Source organism: Plectropomus leopardus, chromosome 5 (assembly GCF_026936395.1).
Source record: "Plectropomus leopardus strain MGB_pleo_1.0 chromosome 5, ASM2693639v1, whole genome shotgun sequence".
NCBI classification, from domain to species: domain Eukaryota; kingdom Metazoa; phylum Chordata; class Actinopteri; order Perciformes; family Serranidae; genus Plectropomus; species Plectropomus leopardus.
The window spans coordinates 28,648,601-28,667,128 of NC_142180.1; the positions used below are offsets into that span (position 1 = coordinate 28,648,601).

At 39.0% G+C, this 18,528-nt stretch overlaps 1 protein-coding gene and 1 long non-coding RNA gene across 2 annotated transcripts; both read right to left on the reverse strand.

The window, feature by feature from the left end:
* Nucleotides 1-6,363: 6,363 nt before the first annotated feature.
* Nucleotides 6,364-12,652, reverse strand: fstl3 (follistatin-like 3 (secreted glycoprotein)). The gene is made up of 5 exons (XM_042515457.2): nt 12,416-12,652; nt 11,803-11,988; nt 8,831-9,046; nt 8,503-8,730; nt 6,364-7,697 (listed from the first exon to the last, which is right to left on the reverse strand). The coding sequence occupies exons 1-5, from the start codon at nt 12,483-12,485 to the stop codon at nt 7,645-7,647; spliced, it is 753 nt and encodes a 250-aa protein (XP_042371391.1). The 5' UTR covers nt 12,486-12,652; the 3' UTR covers nt 6,364-7,644.
* Nucleotides 12,653-13,020: 368 nt separating this feature from the next.
* On the reverse strand, nt 13,021-17,206 carry LOC121962162 (uncharacterized). Its single transcript, XR_006107115.2, has 4 exons — nt 16,856-17,206; nt 16,518-16,684; nt 15,900-15,952; nt 13,021-13,995 (listed from the first exon to the last, which is right to left on the reverse strand). It is a non-coding gene; the product is annotated as an uncharacterized LOC121962162 (long non-coding RNA).
* Between the last annotated feature and the right edge of the window lie 1,322 nt (nt 17,207-18,528).

Below are 18,528 nucleotides of genomic sequence, written 5' to 3' on the forward strand. Positions count from 1 at the left end.
GTTCTCAAACAATTTAAACCCTGTGAGGACCCTAACAAAGTGATTTCATCAAACATAACCATATTTTATATTTACATTTAACATGTTTTTGAAAGCTGTGCGGTATATTTTGTTGCATTCCCAGTACATTTCCTTCTGTCAGTACATACAGTACACACCGGACCACACACAGAGCCAGATGAGAAGTCGTCCCAGAGGTCACGACGAGGAAGTGAGACAGTTCACCAAGAATAATTGTGGACAATTAGGATTTGCACAACTTCCTAACTCTGATTTGATCCTGAACAAATCAGTGACAAACACCGCTCATTTGCAGGAAACCTGCCTAGAGTTTCCAGTTGTTGTTTAAAAGGTGATTATACACTTAGTTGCAAAGTTTCTCTGAGCAAATGAATCACTATTTTTGTTGACAGGCAGGCCTACAGCTGAAGGACCAGCAGAGGTGGGTCCAAGTCATTGACTTTGCAAGTCTCAACTTTTTGCACTCAATTCCCAAGTGCTAGATTTTGAGTTTCGAGTCCTAAATAAGTCTAAAAGTCAAGCATGCCTAAATAATGGACATAACTTCTGTGATGTCACTGATTGGTTTGTGGATTGCAGCCTCGAGTTCAGCATTTTGGCCAATACCCATCTGAGTTTTTCAGAGCCAGAAGTGACCATATTTGAACAAGAGGGTGGAGTTGTGTAGGAGCAAAGGGTGGATCTGAATCAATGACTATAGCCATGCTCTGCGAACAGCCTGTCACTCTAAGCAGCCCGCTAATATATGTGTAAATTTACGTAAAATAAATAATTAATAAATAGATAAATACTTCAAAATTTAAATTTAAATGGGTGAGTTATGTAAAATTGAACCACCTGTACATTTGTCATTATTGTTAAATTTAACTATTTTTTTGTACGAGGCTGTAATCATGTTTATTTCTACTGTAATGTCGGGCATTTTAATATGGGGATTTACTTTGTTTTGCAAGTGACCATTCAATGAACTGCAATCTTTAGCACTTCTGCATTGTCTTCATTTCTCAGCCTCGGAAGTTGCTGTTTGGTTAAAATAAGCTGTTAAATGAGTTACTTGGCTGTTAAACTAATGTTAGCTGAGAGTTTGCTCGCTAACTATATTAATTTTAGTCACAACTTACCGTTCTTTGTGCAACAAAGTTGGAAATTCTTGGGTTTCATCAATAACTTTAGTTTTTGCTCTCTGCAATTGTTTTTTTGTCGACCACCATATAGTTTTTGTACATGAACAAAATTGTCTTTGGTATAATTTTTTTCAGTTGGCACTTAATAATGTAACGTTAAATCCTCATGGTTCTCACCTGCAACTTGATTTGATGGTGTTATATTGGTTCAAACAAATTATATCATTTGGGGAATTAAGTGTGACTTGGTGGGAATGAATAGTGTAAAGGTAAGTTGATTCAGGAAGTGGACTGATTTGTGACACATTTTGAAATCACATACTCTTTAATCATTGTGCTTAAGAGATGGTATCAAGCACTTTCAAGACAAAATAAGGCTCAAGTCTAAGTAATGTCGCAAGTCGTTGGTGCTGATGTCCAAGTCGCATTGCAGGTCTTGTTTGATTTCGGAAAGTTGAGTCTAAAGTCATCAAATTTGTGACTCGAGCCCAAGCCTCTGAGGAGCAGAGCCTTTTGCCTGGCAACCATCTCCATGTTGGGCCACTAAAAGCATGACCTGATAATTAAGATGATGATAATAATGATAATGTCTCAGATCAGCTCTGTATCAACAGATAAAGGCTGCACAATTCAACTTTTTTTTTACATTTACTAAATAAATTTCTCCTTCTCTACAAGATGTTGTCATCGTCGTAAAATGAGCATTACTCTGTGATGACAGTTCAGCTGACTGATAGTCTAAAATGGACCAATAAAATATACATGACCCCAGATTAAATATCATAAAAGTAGAGAGCATTTCCGAGAAATCCTAGAACGTCATCTGTAACCATATAAACTGTAAAACTGGAGTGCGGGCTGTTGTGTCAGTGTAATGATCATTGTCAAAAATTAAATGACATGCACATGTGGAAAATTTAAAGACTTGCCGTGTAACAGGGCAAGTCTGGGAAATAATGTCTGAGGTAGATCTATTCTGATGGAGTGATGGATCTGATATCTATTAGTTTCAGCTGTGGGACTGAGCTGTTTACAATCCAGTGGCGTGATCCAGAGAGTGGGTGGTCTCTGAAACACTCCACAGTGCGTGGTCTCATCACAACATCATTTCAGATCTACATGTTGGCTGTTAACTTACTGGAAATAGTATGGCAACTTGGCGGAAATGATACCATGTGGACGTCGTTGAGAAAGAACCTTGACATATCGGAGTGGGATGATTACGCATCCCTGAAATGTCAGTGTGGGCGTCACATGATGTTTGTCAGGATATAAACAACTCAGCCAAAGGTTGTGATGTAACATGTGAGACTGATCCCATGCTCATAACAGGTGAGATGCTACAATAATCACACCCACACACTCAAACATGCAGACAAACACACACTGGAAGCTGTGCTGCAATGGAAATGAGGTTGACCCCTCGCTGGTCGCACCGCAAACCAAAACATGTAGAAAAAAGAATGAAATATGGAGCAAAGTGGGCAGAGAATTCCTGAGGTCTCATGTCAAGTGTAATTAGGATAGCTCTGAAATGGCTCATAGGTTTACTCTGTGGTTATGTCATTACCACCACTGGTGTGACACAGGCACATCATATCCGACGTCAGTCAGAGCTCTGTGTGGTAATGATGTACAGGTTGTTCCTGGTGAAGGTATTACACAGTCATAATGACAACAGCAAATGGTATTTGCCTTGTATCCATCGGGATGGTTTGTCCAGACACATGTATCAAAAGTGCTGTCTCAACTTATTTTTCAAGTTGTGTGCTTTCCTGGAAGACCACAGCCATTTCAACATGTGCACCGCAAAGTGCGGCAAAGTGCTTTATTTTAGTGGGTGTTCACTGCAAATTCCTGTGGGGCTGCCACTTTTTAAACTATGGTGAGAAACACGGGTTTGGTGAGTTTATTGTGTGGGTCGCAGAAGAATTTATAGATGGCTCACACTCATAAAGGTATGGGAGGAATTGACTTGAATATATATTTTCAACATACAGCTTACATAATGAGGCGTAGATAGGCCTTTAAAGTTTAGATCTTGAAGAGGTTTCTATTTATTAAAGAAGCAATGTGTAAGATTTAGGGGGATTCAGTGGCATCTACTGAAGAGAGTTGCAGATTGCAACCAGCTGACACTTTTCCCGGTTAGGATTCCTTCATTGTTCATTAATAAGGAGGTTTTTACTGGGAGCCTAATTATCCGTTGAGGTCTCTTCCTTCCCAAAAACAAACAGACCCGGTGATTCAAAGCTGTAAAAACATTGAATATAACAGTTTCACGTGAAAAAAACTTTAGTTTTTCTGACGTTGTCATCTTGAAGGGGCTGCTAACTTTGGTGGCTGACAATGGATGTATTAAGGGACCTGGATACAGCATTCTCGCAGGGCCCTGTTCATTCAAGCATGAAGCCAAGAAAGCTCTGTTTCCCCAATACGAAATTTCCTTGATGATCAGTGCTGCTTCAGCAACACTGGGCCCATAGATCAAGCGCACTCAAGACTTCTGGCAGCCGAACCACCTACTTCCGGTTCTGGTTTACTTCCGCCGCTAACTTGAATGGGGAAAAAATTATTTAATCTTGTGGCTCTTCTAGACTGAACAAATGTTACCGGACAGACGGGATTTAATCATGATAGGGAAATGAATCATTTTGTGGGGTCTGTGATGCTTAAAAAAAGTATCCACAGATTTACAGACGTCTCTTTCCCAATGTAAATCAATGAGAAAAAGTCCAGGAGTTGAAATTCCAGGGTTTGGCCACTACAGAAACTGGCTTCAAAGCCCAGCACACTTTCTGGGGGCCTGCGGTTGACATGAAATTTTGAATAGCTCTATCTATAGCCAGTGTTTGGTTTTTCCGTTTTGTGCTACTATAGAAACATGGAGGTGCAACATGGTGATCTCAATAGACGAGGAACTGCTTCCTATGTAGATGTAAACGGCTAATTATAATGTAACCAAAACACAAAGATTTCCATTTCCAGGTGATAATACACTAAATAAAACAAAGTTATTACATTATATTACATCCGACACACTGGACCTTTAATCCCAAAGATAACAAGCTAAAGTGGCATGAGAGGTCTCATTGGACAGAAGTCGTCCCCTTCCTGGACAAGTCCAGTGGACCACACTGAGGTCATGTCTGCATGCCTGATGACTAAATATGACCAGTATGTTTGCGTGGATCTTTGGATCAATCCATCATATATAATTTTACATACAATGCACAGGAAACACTAAAAGATACACACAATGTGTGTTTTATAGGTGGGCACAGCAACAGCACCTTGGTGGCATTGTTATTTGCCCTGTTCGAACTAACAAAACATCTAATTCCATTCCCAGTGTAATAAAAGGGTACTTGGACAGGAATATAAACATCTCCCTAAAGTCGAACCAGATGCTGGTGCACGGCAGAGCGCAGGATTCAGAGGAAGGAGAGAGAACGACAGAAAAACAAGGGAGGTACTTTATATGGGGAAGTGAGTCAGTACCCAGGCCTCAGCACTTCGAAACATTCGTTCCTCAGCTACTTCGCCCTCCATCCCCCTGACCCACCCACCTAACCCAGAGCAGGGGGATATCCCTGAAGAGAAAAGCTGCCCGGCTTGGATTTGATTCCCTCCCATCTCTTGCATGAGGTCTTGAGAGGCCTTTCGGAGAGGCGACTCAGCCACCGCACGCACAGGAGAGGAGGTCTAACCACCACTGCACGCATAAACCGGGTGCATGTCTGTCTGCTGGAGCCTCACCCACCACCCTTAAACTTCAGCATGAGAGGAACGCTGTCTAGTTTCCTTTAGGGTGCAAGTATGATCTCATTTGGCTGAAACTGGCTATGATTAAGACGGTGACACAGTTTGGAAAAATCTAAATATTGCAACGTGAATGTCAGACCCACAGTTGCAGAGTACCGTGTGCTTTGTTATTATATGTATTATAGACAGATGTGGGAACAAGTCATTGTTTTGCAAGTCACAAGCATGTCTTTCTAGGTCTTTGTTTGCTCAATTCAAGTCCAGAGTCAAGATAGGCAAGTCCCAAGTCCTAAACTTTATATTTTGAGTCCCAAACAAGTCATAATGCTTTACCAAATGTAATGCCATTTTGACCACAGGGTAATAACATTAAATTTACAAAATGAATGAACCCTTTTCAAAAATTGTATTTGTTGAAACTAATGCAACTGAACTTATAATAAAAAGTAGTGCTAACACTGCACTTTCATAGCATATAGCACAAATAAGCAGTAACCTACTACAACAGAATGTATTTTGTATGTTTTTTCTGTCCTGTCTTGTTGTATTTCACTCACTTCATATCTGAAAATTGTGTTAAACTTTCGGCTCTCAAATTGGCTTGGGGGAAAGGTATCAAGTATATTCAAGTCAAAAGTTTCAAGTCTAAGTGATGTCACAAGTCACTGATGTTGGAGTCCAAGTCAAGTTGCAAGATTTTTGATTTTGTCAAGTCTAAAGGCATCAAATTTGTGACCCAAGTCTGACTTAGGTCCAATTCATGTGACTTGAGTCCACATCTCTGATGGTAAGAGTGCGCCGCAGGGATGAAGTTTTCTGCAGGCAGATGCAAAGGTTGCACCTACCTGGTTCCCTCGACAAAAAGCCTATAACGTTTTTCCATTAGCTTTTGGATTATTGCAAAAAATAAGCTCTGTGGCCAACAAATGTTTGATACTTACATGCTTTGTTCAACAACATAATCTTTACAAATGAACACCACTTTCATTTTTTCATTTTTGAAGCCTATGCAATAGCCAGAAGTAAAAAGCTAATATTGGGCTTTGAATGAACTACACTATGGTCACATGATTCCACATCGCCACCGCAACAAGGCTGTGAAGCAGTGTTCGGCATGGCTCGACGTGTTGGCGTTTTATAGTCTTTTTTGGCCACTTGTTAGAAACTGCTTTTTTGTAGACACATAAAAGCATAAAAGTTTCCAAGAGGGGTATTTACATACTTTTTGTCATAGAACAAAACTTTAAAGTCTCTTCAGCTTGTGTTAACCACAGACCTTATTTCAAGCCTCTAACCAAAAACCCATTCAAAAAATTGAAAGGCTAACTCATTTCTGGGTTTTAGGACTCATTCCTGGGCTTCTCTAAACAATATGAGCAATAAAAAAAAGCAGGTTGCAAAGTGGGAATTAAATATGTTCCAGTTTTGAAAGTTGAAAAAGAAAGATGACACATTGTGACAAATATTTAAACTTTATGTTGTTTTGAAATGGCAGTACAAAAATACAAAAATATGTTGATGCATTTGTCATTCAAATTTCACAGTAGGTACAAGGTTAGGTACAATGAGACTGTTATTTACAGAAGAGTCATTGAGATGTTCCATAATACTCTATAAGGATTATTGAAAGCATTTCGGACATCTGCTTTGAGTTAAAAGACTGATTTGACCATTTGAACTTGGCCACTTGTATCGATATCTACCAGCTTGGACTGACTCATCATCTCTGGTGGCAGTATCATCAGGTTGGCGCTCCATTCTCAGACAAATTTAATTTTCCTTTCAATCAGATGGTGCTGATTACATTTGTCTGTCCGGTAAGTTCTTTAAAAGACTCCAATCAAATCAAAGCAGCAAAACAGCAATGGAATGAACTTGCAAGACTTACAGAAATGCAAAACAAATCCAAGCACTCAACAGAGGAGGTATTGTAGAGGGCTTGGGGTTGTACCAACAATCCTCTGAGAGACTCCTACAAACACAACCAAACTATTAATTTTAGTGATTAGCGGGTGGCACAGAGTTTGGAGCAGAGTAACGATACGGTTTGTGTAGGCTGAGCCCCTTCCTCACCTCCAGACAAAAGTGTAAGCACATACAACCCAAATGTAGCTATTGTCTTCTTGTTTGTGGTGAATTGAAACCACATTGACCATAAAGTGGTATCAACTTTCCAAACATAATAGCAAAGCTTTCCATCAGCTTGAGGGGGGAAAACTGCTTGTTTGTGGGGAAATTAGAGAACGTAAAAACTGTAAAAAAAATAATAAAAAAATAAAAACAAAAAAGCCAATGCCAGCAGCCGCTATTATACACACACAATAAACAAAACGCAATAAATACATTTTATGCATCAGCTTTCCCAAGGATATATGGATTTGTTACTAGGATAAAAACATAAATAGAGTTTGATACCTTCTCCAATAAATAGTAGTGGTATTCTATTTACAGTATGCACACATCTCCCAAAGAGCCAATGAGATATTTCTATCTCGAGACACGTGTGTGTTCATCTGCCTCCTTTTTTCAAACTATCACAAATTGCTCACAGGGATTTGTAGCTCTTTTTGAGGCAGTTACACTACTGTATGTCTTCAGAAAAAGGTTTTCCAAATGTATCGTCATTTTGTGTACAAAGAGGAGGGGGAGTGATTGTCAAAAAAAGAAAAAGGTCATCACAGGAAGCTAGTGGTGTATCGTCTCTAAAAATGGGGCTGTGTCACGAGTTGTCCATCTAGACCGCGTTTTCTTCGCTGCCCTCCAGATCTTGAGGTTTCCGAGGGGGATCTGCACAAAAAAGACAGTCAAAATGTGTTTGCATGAAAACTTCAGGGTTACCACACATTTTCATGGACAAAACTTTACAAGGACACAAAATAATTTTTTTTTTCCTTGCCCCACTCGCCCAGTGTTTTTTCAAACATATATGATTTAAGTTTAGTAGTAAACTAAAAAATTCAAACAATAATTTCTGTTTTAACAGTTTCTGACTACGATAAGTGGTGTAATTTTGCCGATTTTTGTGCATTCCTCGCATTCCGAACCCATTTTCGTGAGAAATAAATAAATAAATAAATAAATTTATAAAAATTGCCACAGAAATCGCTGTTGTTTTTTTGTTTTGTTTGAAGAAAACACGTCTTCAACTGGGTTTTAAAGGCATGTTTTTTTAAAAAATCAGCAGTAAAATAAATACAAAATACAATTTTTAAGCCAAAAGTGCTGAAAAAAATATTTGACATGCTTAGGGGACATACAAGGGAAAGACGAAATGCTAGGAGAAAATTTTTGTGATGGACAAATAAATTAAAACAACTTGACACAAATTAGTTATATTACGTAGTCAGCTACAGAAAATAAATTCACTGTTATTTTACATTAATGTAATTTAATTTATTACACACAACACATTTCCAGTATTTTTCAAAACTATAAATAATTTTCACTAGTTCCATTACTTTTCCTGGCACAAATGTGATTGTGAAATTCCACTACTTTCTGAGTTTTCCATGACCGTGAACCCTGAAACTCACTGTTACAGACAAGTAGGAGCAGTAAAATGAGAAAGTAACAGGTGTTTTTGTAGTCTTACTGTTGCAGTGGCCATAGTGGCGAACTCCTATGGAGCGGCCGAGGAAGCAGGTGGCTCGGCGGAGGTGGCAGGCGCTGGGGTAAGTGATGTTGTCATTGCCACAGATTGGCTGCTCAGACGGCATGGGGATTGGGCACGGAGTTGTACGGCACATGACACAGTGAGCACTGTTGGTCTGGTCAGTCACACAGGTGTGGGTACCTGGACACACCACATTGGAGCATGACTCTGCAAAGCATGAGGAAAAGGACAATCAGCAGATATAAAAGGTGTGACATTTTGCTTTCATGCAGACCAGCTCATCTTGAAAATAGCGAATGAATCTTACTTTTGCAGTCTCCTTGGTACATGACCTCCAGGTCCGGGTGCCCCATGCAGCGGGCCATCAGCAGAGTACACTCATCCTTATATGACTTCCCGTCGCTGCCACACACAGCGTGCTTCCGGGTAATGTGAGAGCAGTCTGGAGAGCACACACACTGTGGCCTTCCCATCTTCATTTTGCAAACCTTCCCGGGACTGCATTTGACTCCCTCGCAAGTCTCTACAAAAGCACAGCAAGTGGTTTCATATGTGCGTGAGCTCTGCGCAGTGTCAGTGTAATGTTACTGTATTAACAAGTCTGCAGACATCAGGTGATCCGCAGGCATTTTTATCCAAAACAAGCTCGAGTTCAGGGGTTTTCCCCAGACCATAACACAATTTTCACCTTGCACAATATTTACAATAATCACATCTCTTTATTGACCGTTACACACAGGGGTGTCTCGCCGGGTGGAATGTGAGGCTGGCGTGTTTTCATAACAGATCTATGTGTACGGCTGCACACAGACTGGGCTAAGCTCCTGCAGAGGGACGGAGGGGCTCGGAGGTAGACGGAGTTCAAATAGCTGTCAGAGAAGTTTACAGGCTGAGAGGCGAGGAAGCCCCGGGCTCCTCTCACACCCCATAATGTCAGAGCGCAGGAGGAAGTGTAATCCTACACAGTGCAGAGTCAACATTAGACAACGCACACAGGTCTCTTCCCAGGACCTTTACAGATGATCAGTTTTGAGTCCTGAGGATTCTGTAAACAATGAGAACCTTATTTCCTGTCTCTACTAGCACTCCAATATCCTGTTTTATTCCAGAGCCGTGTGCTTTTTTTAATCTGACTCTCCTGATAAAACTTTTGGTTGATTTCCATCTTTCACTCTGTCTCTTGCTGCATATATATCACCTCCTCTGCATCTCCCAGTAGGAACATGTCTGGAAGCAGCAGTGGTAGAATTTAACTAAGCACACTTATTTACAAGTACTGTACTTAAGTACAAATTTGAGGTACTTTTACTTGAGTATTTTAATCTCATACCACTTTGTACTTCTACTTCACTACACTTAAAAAGGGAAACATTGTACTATTTACTCCACTACAATTATTTGATTTTTTTTTAACCAATTTTTGCACACAAACCATTTGAGAATATCAATGCAGCTTGATTGATTAGAAATTAACTGACGACTGAAGATTTGCTGCTTTTCCTTTTAATAATTGTGATTTATTAAATGGAATATGTTTTAATCTGCATTAAGTACTTTTACTTTTAATCAGTGGTGTAATGTAACAAAGTAATAATACTTTGTTGCAGTACTTAAGTAAAGTACAGATACTCCCAAAAATATTGTTTTTATATTTTTATCACTTTCACTTTTATTCCACTATATTGCCTAAATAAAATGTATACTTTTACTCAACTACTTTCCCCCTATGCATCTTATTTACTTAATACAAAGTAGGGAAGGAACTTAAATTTTTTAAGTTGTGAGAAAAAACAAATTTTCTTTTAATTTAAATTGTGCTCTATTTTTACAGTAGTGTACATATTACAAAGAAATAAACTTCATAATTCTCAAAAATCTGGCAGCTTGCTTTCTTATTAACAGTATGTACCTGTACTTTTACTGTCAACACTTGACTACATTTGATATCATAAAATTACTTTTGATACTTAAAGTGTCTGACATTTACTGTGCTGAAGAGTTTTTCTGAAGTAATATACTAAAAGGTGAATTCAACTTCTACCAAAGTCATTTTCTGGTAAGAAATCTGTACTTTTACCCAAGTATGCCTTTCAGGTACTTCATCCATCACTGCTTAAATAAACATGTTTTCCTGATTGTGCTTACATGCTTTCACTGACATTTTCATTGCAGGACTTTTACTTGTAGGGGGTTATTTTTGAAGTGTACTTTGATTTAAGATAAGGATCTGACTACTTGCTTCACCACTGGAAAACTTTATGATGTCTTACTCTGAATTGACAAGCCACTGTTAAAACTTTCAGTGACGTGACATTCACGATACTGACGTTTTCCTCCCACAGAATTCCAAATAATCAAGTTAGTGTAGCACATTATGAGTCCCAGACATCTGGGCATGTGGCGTGCATTTATTCCCGCCTGCAGGAATGTATTTCCTTATTTTGCTCATGGAAGCAAACAGGGCTCCCTTTTAACTAGCTTTAGAAGAAGTGAACACATAATGAAAGGGAGGAAAGAGAAAGATAGAGGATCTGATTGGACCAATAAGGGAGAGTTGCAGGCTACCCCTGACTGTGGTCTCTGCTTATTTCAGGTTTATCTAAGTACAATCTCTGCTTGATGAAGCCATGTGGAGAGGCCAAAAACCTTGGGTGTGTTCTCCCAAAAATTGCCAGTAGCTTGATTATAACTGGACCTTATCAGCATGGAGAAATTCACATTTTTGGCCTATGATTACATCAGTGCTGCTTATGAAAAATTATCTGCAAGTGAACCTGAATGAACCTCGCAGAGATTCCAGGAGGGGAAGCTTCTCAGGACAGCTGGGTGGAGTTATGTGGAACGCCTCTCCTCCATCCACGTCTGCATTTTGTTAGAAAACTGCAACCAGGCGGGAACTCATTGTGTAAATATCTTGATTCACAATGGTTTGAATTAACTTTCACTAACTCTCCGTGGAGAAACAAGAGTTATTTAGTGTTACGGAGAAGCCGATTTTTGTCCCTGTGATGTGAAAACACAAGTCTGCAAATGATATCTAAGCAGTGATTAAAGGTCCCCGTACTTACCTTAAAAATTACCACTGACAGTAGCAGTGGGATGTAATGATAATGTTTACTCACAATGAGACTGCAAAGAATTTAAATGTGGGTTCAAAGCAGTTTAACTTTTGAATTATATGCAGTGACTAATACCCCACAGCAATAAACCAAAGCAACCAATTGAATCCCTCCACTTAGTGAATTAATTTGTGTTTTTTTTAAAGGTTTCTTTGTTTACCTTTGCATGGTTTACAGGAGACGATTCCCAGGAAGCCCAGCAGGCTGACCTCATTCATAGGCAGGCTGGTGTTGGACCATGCTGTGTCCAGGCGTCCCCCGGCACAGCACTCCTCTCTGGTCACCCCTCTCATCAGCACCATGTCGCACCTTTGGTCCTGACTCTGTTGCAGCCAGCACATCCCAGCTAAAGAACAAAGCATAAATAAAACAAATTAACTTACTCTAACACACATAAACTCACATATAAACACATAACAAAGTATATTATATAAACCTTAAGTTATTGTCAGCTGGACTTCTTCTAAATAATATACATTAAATCAAAGGCTTATTATAAAAATGTTGCATTATAAAGGCTTATATATAGCACCTGGCAGCTACAATGTTTACACAGATATTAATTGTAAATATGTTCTTTAAAAGCTAACTATAAAAGACTAGATAACTTATCTTCAAAAATATCAAACACATAGGATAAACTTGAGCTCTTGTAAAAAGCACCTAATCATTGTGATAACGGTTAGAGGATTCATGCAGTTATTTTAAAAGTATGACATGCGGATGGTAATTTTTTTTCAAAATGAAAAAAAAAGAGGAAAAAGTCCACTCACCACTAGCAGGATTCCTCCCAATCTGATACAAAGTGAGCAGCACACCAAAAACAGGAATAAAAAAGATCATTGTGTACTCAAGTTTGTACAAAACTTGTTAATTTCCTAAAAGCTGGTCTCAAATGCAAATATCAGAAAAAGAAATGACGTTCCTCTGGCAAACACAGCAGATCACTCTAACTCTGGAAGTAGCTCTCCCTTATGTGAATGAATGTGTTGTGGATAAGTGATGTCGTTCCCCCTCTGTATAAATATTTAGCCCAGATGGAATTATGCTGCTGGGATGGGCGATCCGCTCAGCCAGTAATAAGCCAGGGCAGGACACAGTTTGACTCTGACTCAATTTCCAGAGTCGGGAAATGATCCATGCCCTCCAGCGCCAGACGCTGGGCACTTAAATGACCTCACAAAACATTTTCACACCATATTAGCCTCATTAAAGGCTAATTAATTCCTAGAAAAGATTTAGAGTGGAGTTTGAGATTAGATTTTTCATTATTAAACTTTAAATTAAGCTTTTTTTTCATGCAGCTTATTTAGGAGACTAATGAAATTAGCTGCTCAGGTATTTGGGAAAATACTTTATTGCACAATAACCTCTGAATGTGACCTTATAAGGGCCAGGTTTTTTGTTGTTTTGGACCATATTGTCTCATTTCTCTTTTTAATGTGGCATAGCTCTCCATACAAATCATATGCTGCTTGATCATTTCCGTCTATACGCTGCTCTGTGTGGTTTTGGCTGGGGAGAATGGCTGATAGATATTACATGCTTAATTCATTTCTCATTATTGTGTTCACAATAATCTTTTGAGCCAAAATGCTCTAGCACTGACCTTAATTTGGGGTTCTTTGTAGTATAAACCCAGAGGAAAAGAAAGAACCACCACAGCAAAGTGTTAACTTCTAAGATTATTCTTAAAAACTTCATTTTATAGTCAATAAAATTAATATCAAGTGCCTACAAATATCCTCAATGACAGTCCTCTCCAACATTGTTATACCTCATAGTTTTTACTGTCTGGGTTTATCAATAAAAGCTGATATTTCACTCTACAGCTGTGGTTACAATACTGAGAGATGAGCTGAGGAGTGGGAGTGAAGGTGGTCTGCCCTTGAGCAATATATCAAGTTCAATAAACACAATGATGTCGGAGATTATCAAGGACATTCATGTCATTTTTAGTCAATGCTCAGACACAGACAACCACAGCATAGACTGAAAACACTGGAATGCCGTGTGTATATATATACAGTATCTGTCAACCAGACGCCATTCGGTTTTCAAAAACGAGTCATTCGAGGTGCCTAATCTGCATTATCATCATGTTTGATCAGAACATCTGCACTGCTCCTCTCTCCTCCTGCACTCATTCACCCCTGACACTGAGAGGTATGCACTAATGCCAAAGTAATGTGAGTCTGCCCATATGTCTGTCACCGTTTTTTTATGCTCCCTTTTGATCATTGGTGGGGGGTGGAAATGAAGGTAGCATATGCTGTAGTATATCTGAGTCTTGGTGAATGATGTTGCCTTCTTCGGCGGAGATCCCCAGGGCACCGAAGGAATGCTGCCTGACCTAGGAGGGGAGGAAAGAGAGCAGTGAGCGTTGGCTGTGGGTGGCCTGCCTCTTCACTGGGTCTCTGCAGATCCACTCAGCTCCTCATATGGTTTGGATCATCACTGCCGAGCCATACAAATGAATACAGCATGGTGGGGACTTTGGAGCACCCACTAATGTATGATCTTTATTAGGGTGCAGCTCACTGCGTCCCATCTTTGAGAAATATTGGTCTCTTTCAAGTGGCTGGGCTCTGAGGGGTAGCATGAAATCGAAGAAGCCCATGGTGGACTGTGTCTAATGTGAAATAGAGTGAGTGCATCTGCACATGGCAGGTGTGGAGCTCAGTCTGTCATACTGTACATTTGCCTGTTAATAAAAAAAGAGAAGGCAAAAACACCACTGCCATCTAGTGGAGGAAGTTGGCAGGTTTGTGACAAGAAGAGCTGGGTTTGTTTAACCCATTTAACTTGAAACTCATGTAACTCAACTTTATTTGTGTAAATGCTGTGATTATCGAGAAAAGTGATACTCCACTTGCAGCCCGTGGGCCAAATCTGCTCTGTGACAGGGTGCCAGCTGTGATAGGGTCGACAATTTTTTAATTTACAATAAAAATAAACTGATTCACAGTGGATTTTTTTTCTTGCACTCTGAGAGTACATAAGGTGCCAGAATGCAAAAAAGCATCAAAATAAAGCTTGTTTATGGAAAAATGTGACAGAGTTGCAGGCTAATGACTGACGACAAAATCCATACAGCATAGTATCACAATATATTTGCATGGTAATATTGTACTGACACCAATAGCAATGTTTGTTATATTATACAAATGATCAATTTTGCTAATACAAATTAAACTTTTGGCAGCCTACTGTACTAATAAAATAACTGTTTTTTCAGTCCACTAGACACCTTTTGCTGCATTAGAAATGAACAAAGAGACAAGAACAGGCCAGGAACTTAATCTTATTAGATAAAACAGATGTTGACAACTTGATTTTATTTTAGGTAAATAAGTTGTGACTGAAAAAAGGTAATAAATCTCAATATATCACAATATGTGTTATCATAATTTTCAGCATATTGCAAAAACTTAAAAATTGCAAAAAATTGACTCAAGTATCATGATATTGTCGTATCGTGAGGCCTTTGGTGACTTCCAGTCCTCCTAATACTGTGTTGACACTACAAGTAAAAACGCGACAGTGTAACCAGCTTATCGCCAAGTAGCTATTGAAGTGTTGCACAAATACTCTTTAACCTAATGTTTGCATTTGGTTAAAAAAAAAAGGTCTATGCTTTTGCTCAATGTCTGAGCTCAATTTTAACATCACAGCCCCATTGAATCCCCGTGTGCACTGAAATAATTACCACAGTTCCACAGCTAGAAACAAAAACATATGATTGGTTGATGCTTCTACGTGTCATTGGAGCGCTGAAAATAGTTGAGGTCAGCTCAGGTTTGATTTGTGGCCCGTCACACCCGGTCTGCAGTGACAAATGTCAGGGGTCAGTTTGTTTCTTCATGTTACCAGCCTCCATTGAAAATGACCTGTAGCCTGTTGCTGCGTGGCTCGTACTGTGACCACAGCATGAACCCTGGATGTCCTGAATTCCTAGAAACGCCCCTGCATACACCTGACCTGTGCAGGGTTGCTGTGAGTGGTCCCTGGCCTCCTGTCACTTTGCAAAACTGGCCCGAGGCAAAGCAAGTTGAGAACCATTGCTCCAGCATGGCAAACATGATAAATATGAAACTGAAAAAAATGCTGTTAAAACTGCTTAAAATAGAAAGGCTACAGCTACACCAAGAGGAAAGGGAAATTCAAAATAATAAAACGTCTTTGTCCAACCTATATCTAAGAGACATAACTGAGCTTAATTTAACATCAATATGAAATTTAGAACATTTTTCTCACCCTTCTTAAATCCAGCTCCTGAGAAATAGACTTCCTCTTGTCTCAGCCTGGTCCTGAGGGTGGAGGACAAATCAGAAGTCAGCAATCTCTAAATAAGAAGCTGATTTATTTCTGATGGGACAAAGAAAAGTCTATTGTGAGCAGCAACATTTTCCTCTGGGTGATCTAAAATGCAATACAACATTAAACTGCATGTACATTTTTCCCAGCAGATATTTAGCTTATCAAAACAAGTTCAGTGTTATGATGGCTTATGCTTTTACTAATCCACATCTTTAATTTGACATACATTGAGGTTAAACTAGCTTTTTACTTTTTTTACTTCACTTATAACATATATAGCTTAGTTAAGTAGCTTATATAGCTATTTAAATAATGAGTGCAAGTTAACTAATCAAGTTAGCCTGAGCAGAAAGGCCAGAAATCGACTGTATTTCTTAACAGAATATACAACATTAACCTACTTAACAGTTCACATTAGATAACATACATTAGCTGCGTTAGCTGAGTTAACATCGGCTAGCTAGCCCATGCTAAACCTGTGACATTAGCCTTTTAGGTTAGAAGAAACATTTAAAATAAATAAATAAATAAATAAAAAAGTTGTCTTTTGCTTACCTGTGGTGCTTTGATGTGAGTTGCCGTTGTCTGTCGTCTCTCAAATTTAAAGAAAAAGCCCTTTAAAAAAACTCACTTAGCAACACTGAGCTAGCTAACTTTACAGCTCAGCCAACGAGTGCGTCGTTATCTCGCAGCCTCGCGAGCCAAGAGCTTCTCCTCCATGACTTTAAACCATTAAATAACACAAATAAATTAGTGTCAGCTTTCAGTTACGTTGTTGAGGTAGCTACCTAAAAACCCATGCTAAAACTGGGACATATTAAAATGGATTGAATGGTTTAAGGGACATTAAACCCCCAACTTTTAAAAACATAGTCTACACATTTTCCTCTTACCTGTTGCTGTTGATCAGTCTAGATCATTTGGTGTGAGTTGCCAAGTGTTGGAGATGCCAGCTGTAAAGATTTATGCCTTCTTGTAACTAGATTGGCTTGTGGATCTCAAAGTGCCCCCTCAAAAAAAAAAAAAAAATAAAAAAACAATAGCATATCAATTCCCATATATAGAGATAGTCCACAGCCCGTGTTGTGAGCACTTTCATGCAGGAACTATTTACCAAACTACCACGACCAACTGTACTGAGAAGGACGAGTGCATCTACTGCTAGCTCACCTAGCACCGCTGAGCTAGATGACCTTACAGCTCAGCCCAAGAGGACGCCATTAATGTTTACATCTGGTGCTGTCAGGAATGATGTACGCTTCCTTCCGCGCATTGATACATGGCCGGTGTAGTTTGGTAGAAAGAAAATAGTTCCTTGAAACTGCTTACAACTAGGTTTATAATGAGTAACTGGGTCATGATTTCTACAGCCAATATCTCCACTGCTAACACTAAAACAATCTGGATTGATAAATGACAGTGCAGGTAATATCAATAGGCATATGTATTTCTGACTTTATAATGAACTGTCCCTTTATTAACTAACATTAGTTTAGTTTGGCTCGTATCTATAATATTATGGAATGTAGCATTAGTTATCATATGTTATCGTTAGTTATTCAGATGAAATACCCAAACTTGTCATTTTTCAAAAATGTTACAATTTGTTTTTATATCCAATTAATTATACACCCCCAAACGACCCATTCATAAATAGTAAGCTGGTTCTGGTTTTAGTAATTAGTCCAAAACTTAATGTCTTTATGGAAGACATTTTATTTTTCTTGATTTGGGGATATCCTAAACTATCATTACTTATCATACAAACTTGTAGCATTATACCAGAAGCTGTTGCATTACTGGAATTTCTGAGTCCACGTGTAGTTGCAATTAACCAAAAATACCAGATGAGGGCGCTCCATGCCTTTCTCTCAATTTTCCACCCTTTTTTTCAGGCAGTGTTCGTTAATCTCTGCAGCCTCTTTGAGTCACCATATGTCCTCACTTAATAAAAAGATGTCAAGCCTTTAATTTTGGACATCAGCACAGTGCTAAATGTAATTTATACTCATTATCTCCCTGATACATCTGTCATCTTCTACATTCATATGTGATGTCTGTCACACTGCCCAAAGGAATTACAGCTGACATGTCAGTGTCACTGATCATGGGGAAACAGTTACAACATGACCATCGGAGAATAAGTCACATGTTTTGTTGTTTTGGTTGCCTAGTCACACCAACAAATTTGGTTAATTTCATGCAGATCAATTTACTCAGAATAATTTTCTCCTGTGTGGTCATTTACTGCTTGTATCTCCTATTTTTTCTAAACGTCTATTAAGATACTCAGTGTTTTCCCATTGATTAGCATTATTCTGTATCTATTCTGTGAAGTGCATCCTTCATTTGACAGATAAAAGAGGTTGCACTCCTGACTGATAGAGGATATGAAGTCTGTATCTTTGCACAGAGCATAAAAGAAATGCACCCACCCCATTACAATCCACCCACTGGCCTATCTTAAGTCGCAGTGTTGCCGTGTACGTCACACGGCTAAACAGGGCTCAGCAGTGGTAATTGCTCTGTCTGCCCCGGCCTGGCTGAAAGCAGCTGCATCATCTAT

Excerpts from the sequence above, each read along its gene's own strand:
- fstl3 (XM_042515457.2), bottom strand. The coding sequence starts at position 12,485 with ATGATCTTTTTTATTCCTGTTTTTGGTGTGCTGCTCACTTTGTATCAG. Across the intron at positions 11,989-12,415 it reads TGGGAGGAATCCTGCTAGTG|CTGGGATGTGCTGGCTGCAA; the intron begins GTGAGTGGACTT and ends TTTGTTCTTTAG. Across the intron at positions 8,731-8,830 it reads GTACCAAGGAGACTGCAAAA|AGTCATGCTCCAATGTGGTG; the intron begins GTAAGATTCATT and ends CATGCTTTGCAG.